The 8,675-nt window shown below is 44.0% G+C and overlaps 1 protein-coding gene across 1 annotated transcript; it reads right to left on the bottom strand.

Annotated features, from left to right (window-relative positions):
• Positions 1–809: 809 nt before the first annotated feature.
• On the bottom strand, positions 810–6,778 carry LOC136753168 (probable E3 ubiquitin-protein ligase MID2). The gene is made up of 3 exons (XM_066709054.1): positions 6,718–6,778; positions 5,686–5,928; positions 810–2,644 (listed from the first exon to the last, which is right to left on the bottom strand). The coding sequence occupies exons 1-3, from the start codon at positions 6,734–6,736 to the stop codon at positions 2,148–2,150; spliced, it is 759 nt and encodes a 252-aa protein (XP_066565151.1). The 5' UTR covers positions 6,737–6,778; the 3' UTR covers positions 810–2,147.
• Between the last annotated feature and the right edge of the window lie 1,897 nt (positions 6,779–8,675).

Consider the following 8,675-nt stretch of genomic DNA (forward strand, 5'->3'; position numbering starts at 1 on the left):
GTGCATTTTTCTGTAACGTCCAGGTCTGATCTGCGAAAAGAGAAAGAAAAAAAGAAGGGGGTGGAGGAAAAGAAAATACACTTGACAAGATTGTGATTTGTTTTTGTTTTAATTAGCTTGTCTTCTCTTGTTGTTTTATGTATGGGGATTCGCAGCTTCATTTTGGGAGGTCTGACTAATTCTCTTTCCGAAAACACAAACAAAAGGCAAACAAAAAGAGCCAGAGCTGCCATTTCACATGACCACAATAAAGCCAAACACTGTCTAATCTGTGGAATGATTCTGCAAAAGTAAAACTCACTTTCCAATTCCCCTCTCTCGGGTTCTAATGCCCCTCTTGCAGGTTCTAATGCCCCTCTCCCAGATTCCTCCCATACCTTTGAGCCCAATGCCGATTTTAAATCACACCTGTTTCCATGTGTTATTGCCAGGTCTATGGGTGGAACAAAAGAACCCAGCGACTGGAGTTCGCCACCTCTCCTAAAGACATTACACACTTTTTTTAAACTAATAATTTAGGGACAACAGACAAGACAATGTGTGTAACAAGATGGAGGCCTATTGGAAACCACTTTGTATCAACAAAATACTCCTAATGATGATGAGAATAATAACAATAATGTAGGCTGGCTGATTTGAGGGATACAGTACAGTGGAAGAGGGAAGAATACAATTTTCTACCTTGCCTCCCTCCCTAATTCCCGCCCTCTGTCCTCATCTCTCACTTTTGATCTTGTCAGGTCCTGCGGGCTTCAAAGGACCTGCCATCCCGGCCAACAGTACCCTCCCCACCCTCTCTGAGATAAACATACAACCCCAGCTGCTACTGCGCTGCGTCAACACTGCGCTCCACCCCCCCCAGGCACAGTACCCCCCGCACCCCTCCACTTCTCGCGCTGATTGCTGTGGGGCTCCTTGTTTGACAGGAAGCCACACTGTGTGCCCGGGGAGGCAGGCTAATTGACGAGAAAAGGAGGTCGGGGAGAGCGGAGATGTTGAGCAGGGAGGGGAGAAAAGAAGTCATGTTAATGCTAATCTGGCTGGGCTCAACTGCCGGGGGATCACAGCCCCACAGGTGTCCTCTCTGATGGGGGACTGCTGTCCCTTTGAAGGCTCTCTAGATGTGTGTTTAAGAGCCTCGGGCAGTGGGATAAAGTCCACTAAGAAGATGCTTTTTTTTTATAAAGAGTTTATGCTCAAATGAAAGAAGCCAGTGGTCTCCATTGAGAGGTGCAATACAGGGATTAGAGATTGATAGAATGTCAGGTAGTCCTGTAAATTGATCAAAACAGGATGTGTGTAAACCTGCTGTATACAGTTTCTTAAAGGAAGTAGTGCACTCTGCTCACTGTGCAACTAAATAATGATAACAGTAATAACAACAACAACAATAATAACACATCTCAAAGGATGTCAATTTTGTTGTGCAGTGAAAAGGAAGCTATGGGGGCAGTTTCTTGTGCTGGAAGCTGAGTGTTTCAAATCATTTTTGAAGTTCACACTGATAAAAGAGGAATAGCTCTCCTGTGTCCCTCTTCAGGCTGATGTCATCAACAAGACACTTGCATTACAATGAAAAGGAATGACACAAAAGGATGAATGCTCTCTCTGGCTACACATTCCCACAATCCATATCAGCCAAGATCTATAGTCTACTTAATTAACGGAAAAACTACAACATTTGAAGCATTTCCAACCACAGCTTGATAGAAGATTGAAAGATGTCCTGTATATATCAATTTGAAAGTTGTTTCATCTGTAGGCTTTCAGCTCAGTGTTTTGATTGCTGTGTCAAGTAAAGAGCCAACGTCTGAATTTACTTCTTTCAATCATAGTCTTCTGAGCATTTATCTCCTGTTTGGACTTCAGTGTAACAGCCACCTGCTCATTTAATTAACTTAAAAACCTTATTTGCTCGTGACTTAAAAGCTTTGTAAGCCACACTTGGGAACTTAATAATATTATCTTAGGGTCAAGAGGAGTGTACATCTTGCTTTTTTCAGGGTTGTCACCTTGATGTACTTCCACTTCTCCCCACCAGAGGGAGAACACTTTTTATGGACTGATTATAACATGGATGTCTCTCATAAGGGTGCCTCCACTCCCTCTCCTCTGAAATGACAGCTCGGGGTGTCAGGGATGTCCACCTATTTCCCAGGATCCAAGAGAGAGCTGCTGGAGTTCAGAGTGGAGCAGGACCCAAAACTGGAGATGAGCCCAGAGTCTGAGTCGGAGACGCTGAGCTCCTCGAACTTCTGAATAACGGAGCGAACCGAGTGGAAGGGTACATCCCGATGCCAGCCCCTCCTGCTGGACCCTCGTGGGCTCCGGTAGCCCGAGCGGCAACTGGAAAACACGTGGGGAGGTGGGGGAAGCCCACAACGGATCCGAAGCCGTCCCTGGCCCAGACACAGGGCGGGTCGCACTGCCCCTCCGAAGCGTGTGGGCAGTGTGGCTAAGTGCTCCTGCACCACCGTGTTGTGGAAGCTCACGGCACCCCCTCCAAGGTTCAGGAAGACCCCCAATGTCTTCACCTGGGGGGGGACGGAGTGCAGTTGCTCCCGGGAGCCATCGTACAGCACGGAGAAGGATGAGCCCTGCCTCTCAAACCACCAGTCCTGGATCCCCTCCACTGAGCACAGCCCTGCCAGAGAGAGGAAGGAAGGAGGGAAAGGGAGGACTTCAATTTGAAACTTGAATTTGTTAATCACAGCAGTTCTTTGGAAACTAGTCTAAAGAATGTAACACATCAACTACTGATTCCTTATCAAATGGCTTGTAGACATTAAGCTTTCTCATAACCATTCTTCATTCTGGTTCACTCCATCTGTGCGGCTTGAATGATATCTCCAGAATTGCAAAACGAAACTCATTAAAGCTCAGCCATGAATTTCCCAGAGCCTTAATTATGTACAGTGGAAAGGCAGCTTGTTGATTAGGTTCTAAGGAAAGATACATGTGCTAGTAGCAGGTTTTCTCTCCTCTCTTTCTCTTTTATTTCTTTTCTGGATGTGTTTCAACCCCTCTCTGGGACTGAAAATGTCATCCTCGACACACACACACACTTGGCACAACCGAGCACGGAGAAATGTAAATAGGACAATGTATTCAAATCTCTGGTCACTATGATAGTGTAGAGACACTTTATTTCGAGTGTTCAGAACTCAAAGGGAGAAAAAGAGAAAAAGGAATGAATAAAAACATTTGGCATAGTTTTGTGTTTGTAAGCCGTTTCGGAGCCCAGAAAATAGCTTGTTCATTATCTCTGTCAGTTTTGTTTGTGAGGAAATCTCCAGCTGTCAAACCAAGCTTCTGAATGTCCATCCCTCTGACGTTTCTCATAATTTATACAGTTACAGTCCATCGATTCACACCACATCCATCCACCAGCCAAACCAGAAATGAAGAGATTAATTAAAACTCCACTAGATGTCACTATACACTGCGCAGTCAATTACAGTGAATGAATGGCCTCTCAGTGTGAAAGACAGAGGTGCCCTGCATTAGCCCAGTGTGTCCGTGTAGCTTACATAATTACATAATTTAAGCAATGGTACTGCATTTCCAAGCACGGGGGAACACGACAAACACTGAAACACAGATGAGTACAATGTATTTAATAGCTGGTAGGTTTAATAGGATGTACTATTAAGTGGACATTCAGAAAACTGCCTGTTTTGCATAGAACATGACTGTAGAGGGTGTCAAAAATGTATTCTTCATTTGGCATCCCTGTTGTCAACAGGAACCCTGGGCTTGGTTCACTTTGTAAAGTTAGGACAAGACTGAAGTAGGGACTCCTTGTGTGAGTTCTGGTAAAATTTAAATAGTGATAAAAGTAATGTTAGTGTTAGACGTTAAGAGAGGGATCAGGAAAGCAAAGAGGGAAATAGGAAGCTCTTGGAGCTAAAACAAATGCAAAAAGCTTTTTCCAAAACTACAACAGCAAGAGGTCAATAAAGGAAGACGTGAAACGACTAAAACCTAAAAAGGACTAGCAGAATTAAAAACAAACAAATCACCTGGGCCAGATGGTATATTTCCAACAGTACTTAAAGAAATGAGGGAAATTATTTATAGGCAACTAACTCAAATATTCCAAATGACACTTAGAACAGGGGATGTGCCAACTGACTGGAAGACAGCAAATGTCATACCAATCCACAAGAAAGGGGACAAAACTGAGCCAGGAAATTACAGACCAATCAGTCTCACTTGGAAAAAATTATTAGACAGACAATCGAGGAGCATCTTAATGAAGACCATATTCCTGGAGATAGTCAACATGGGTTTAGACGAGGCAGATCATGTCTTACTAATTTATTGGAGTTTTTTGAACATGCAACTGCAGCTGTAGATCATGTGAAAGCATATGATCTGATATACTTAAATTTTCAAAAAGCTTTTGATAAGGTTCCACACCAAAGACTGATCCTCAAATTGGAAGCTGTAGGTACTCAGGGTAATGTAAGTAGATGGATTATGAACTGGTTGATGTTTAGGAAACAGAGGGTGTCGATTAGAGGAGTTGCTTCTAACTGGAGTGAGGTTGTTAGTGGAGTTCCACAGGGATCAGTATTAGGGCCTTTGCTTTTTATAATCTATATTAATGATCTGGACTCTGGGATAGTTAGCAAACTTGTCAAATTTGCAGTTGATACTAACATAGGTGGCTCAGCAGATACAATCTCGGCAGCACAGGCTATTCAAAGGGACTTTGTTCAGTTGTTGGGCCGACACCTGGCAGTAGAAATTCAATGTGGACAAGTGCAAGGTATTACATGCATGTAATACAAATGCCCACTATAATTACAGTATGGGAGGAATAGAACTGGAAGAAGTAACACATGAGAAAGAGTCTACGTGGACTCCTCACTCTCCCCATGCAAACAATGTGGGGAAGCAATAGGCACATTGTCAAAAATATAGAATTTATAACAAGTTTGACCTCATCTGGAAACTGTGTACCATTCTGGGCTCCACACTTCAAGAAGGATATCGCTGCTCTAGAGGCAGTTCAGAGGAGAGCAACCAGACTTATTCCAGGTCTGAAGGGAATGTCCTACTGAGAGACTGAGGGAACTGAACCTTTTCACCCTGGAACAGGGGAGACTACATGGGAACTTGATTCAAGTCTTCAAAATCATGAAAGGCATCGACCACATCAAACCAGAGGAGATTTTCCAGATCAGCAGGGACACACGCACCCGGGGACACAAATGGAAATTGGGCTTCAAGGCATTCAAGACGGAAAACAGGAGACACTTCTTCAACACAATCTGGAACAAACTCCCCAGCGATGTGGTTGAATCCGACAATTTGGGAACATTTAAAAATAGACTGGATAGGATCCTTGGATCACTTAATTACTAATGGTCAACCAAACCAGCACGATGGGTCAAATGGCCTCCTCTCATTTGTAAACTTTCATATGTTCTTATGTTCTAGTGTCTTACAGATACCTCAGAACAGTGCAGATTGCAGCTCTCTAGTGGAATTGGCCACCTCTGCAGTACATTTTATTTTTTATTATTATTGCTGCATTTAGATTTTTTAAGTTCTTCTTCTAGTCACTAGATGGCTCCATGTTCAAAGTAACTGGTCCAAAGTGAGCATACAGTCAGTCTGATTTGACACCTCTAATATTACCAGCTGTGACACACTTATTTTTTCCCCTTCACTCACCAATCCTGTAGGAGGCACTGTTATACACATCCACCTCCCAGTAGAACTGTCCCCTGTTGATGCACACCCCCGCACACACCTGCGGGAGATGGGGGGGCTCTGCTCTCTGGTTTTCTGATACTGCCTCGGTGCCCCGGTAACAGCAATCCAGGTGGGTCTGCTCCAGAAAGGTCACTGTCAGGCCTGAAGGAGAGACACGGAGAAGCGGGGGTGCCGTCTGTGGGTCCAGAGTGAACAACAGGCCTGTGGACAGGGGGGGATTGTAAAATTACTGTAAAATTATTGTATCTGCTTTATTACTGTAGCAAACTTGGTTGGATGGCTGCTGCCATTCCTCTTGCCTTTGGATCCACCTGAGGTCTTGAGTACTATATTTAATTGCTCTAATCATCTTACTAATATAGGCTTAGGTACTGTGCTGGGAAAGAAACATTTTTTAAATCACTGATTGTAAAAGCCAACTGAAAAAGAAAAAGGGCTTAATTATGTTAAACTGAGCAAACAATTTGATTTATTGAAATCAATGCAGCCAGCAAGAGTGAGAGTGGTTCCCCTGCTCCACGCTACAAGCCAGAGGCAGGTTTGGTGTGTGTGTAGGACTGAAAACAACAAAACGTATGACAAGAAACAATGTGTTTCCTTTCCCAGGCCTGGATTGTGTGGGTTTCTGTGTTTCTTTACTTGTTTTGTTTCGTGTGCACATACTTTAGCAATTGAAAACCTGGAAGCTGATAATGTTTTTTCACTCCCTGGCTTAGTCATACAGAGGCCCTTGCCATCCACTCTGGTATGTGTCTCTACTTGGCTTAGATACAGCTGCCAATCAATCACTCCTGCCAAGAGCACTTTGAAATAGACTGGACAATCCATGTTTCAACACACCTGCTTGAGTTGCAGCATCCACAGAATATTTGTGTGTGTGTGTGTGTTTGTTTGTTTTTCTAATCAGTGGCAAATAAACTTCCTAAGCACTATATATATCCATGTCAGTAGACTATTGTAAAGAAATGCAATCAATATCATTCTCCTTACCTCTCACGGATTTCTCCATGTCCTCCTCTAGTAGCTCTGCACTGCCCTCGGGTGTTGAGTTTGGATATGCTGATTGGAAAGAAAATATATGTAGGGCAGTCACGAAGTTTAGAGATCTCAAAGTTTCGTACCCTAGGCAAAACTCTAACCTGCACTGCAGTATTGCAGACCATACGGTAAGACTTGGCTGAAGGATCATTACATTTCAGTGAGGCCAGCCGTGTCAGTCCTGTTCAGACCTTCACAGTAGCTTATATTATCTGTTTATTTTATGTGTTATATAGGGGTTATTTCAGAATTTTATGATCGTCTGTACATACTACGTTGAAAGGATGTGACCAGATACGAAAGTCATGAGTTTCAAACAGCCTGACCACACTGCATAGCCTATACTGTTACATTTTAGTGAGAGTCTTTCAAGTTCTTCTTCTCAGGTAAATCTGAGATGTTTTTTGATTCTCAGGTTATATAACTATTCTACTGAAATTCTCTCTCACACACACACACAAACACACACACACACTTTGGCAGAACAGGATTAACCTGCATGCAGTCTTCTATGTAATTTGCTCAGTTTCGTGCATGCCAATACCTCTATTTCCCACCAATGTAACAACAAAGATAAAACACGTGAGAAGTGCTTTCACAGGATCAGTTACAATGTAACAACAGGTTGGATTTCCATGGTTATATTTCTTAGCAGACACCCTTATCCAGGGAGACAGTAATTGATGTACATAATTCTTACATACTCTACTAACCCATTTACAAAGCTGGGTTTTTACTGGAGTAATCTAGGTAAAGCACCTTGCTGAAGGGTACAACAGCAGTGTCCCCCACCTGGGACCCTCACGACCCCCCACAATCCTCTGCTCCAAAGTGCCACACTGCTGCCCCTGCTCTGTACTCTCATGTCCTGGGAGCTCTGCTGTGTTCCCTGTGTTTTGCACTATGAATGACGTGTGCTGCTGTCCAGACTAGCTAAGTATGAATCATTCGGAGCGGGAAGTGGACTTGGCAAGCTGAAGGAATTTGTAACATGGTACTGTGGTGTGTATGTCACTGGGATATATGTAGAAGTATGAAGGATGTTTTTAGAGCTTTGGCTTCCCCCCACCCCCCCAGTATGATACATTAAGTAATACTGTATGGTGAAATATTTTAATCGCACAGGTAAGAATGAACATCGGGTGCTGTGCCCTGTTTAGTTATATAATGTAACAACTGAGGGCAGGGTGAGGCAGAGTCAGTCTGGCTGTCATCCAGATGTTATATTGGGTGTGGTGTCCCTGTGCAAAGTGTCTCTTTTACATATCTGCTTATTGCAGCAGCTCCCCAGGCAAAATGCAATTTGGCATTGGTTCCACTCAGTAATGTAGATAGCTAGTTAAGAGCATCAGGATATCAAAATCCTACAATGCATCTCTGAACTTATTCAACCTATAGACTGCTATCACTAGTGACTTACTGCTTTACACGTGCACACTATGGTAGATCACACCACAAACCCCATTTGACTTTTTTAAGGTGTGACTTTGAAACAATGTTACATATGCCTCCATGATGAAGTAACTTGCTTCATCGAGGAAGGGAGAGCTCCGGCTTCAACCACAAACCCGAAGACACTGTTGAACTGAGCTTGAGACCCATCTTCTAAGTCAGGGGTTCCCAAACTTTTTTGACCCAGGGACCGATGAAGGCCCCCACCTACCAAAGGATTGCCGGGGGGGGTGGGTGCTGACGGTAAAAACGTGTGAGAGCGGGGGGGGGGGTGGGCTGATGGTAAAAATGTGTGATAGCGGGGGGGAAGGGGGGGGGAAGGGGGGGGTGCGGCAACAACATGCGAGAGCGAGGGGTTGGCGGTTTTTGTGCCGGATTGCCAGACCGGGATTTGGCCGCGGACCCCCTAGCACTCCCTCATGGACCTAGTGGTCTGTGGACCCCAGTTTGGGAACCTC

Source organism: Amia ocellicauda, chromosome 7 (genome assembly GCF_036373705.1).
Source record: "Amia ocellicauda isolate fAmiCal2 chromosome 7, fAmiCal2.hap1, whole genome shotgun sequence".
NCBI classification, from domain to species: domain Eukaryota; kingdom Metazoa; phylum Chordata; class Actinopteri; order Amiiformes; family Amiidae; genus Amia; species Amia ocellicauda.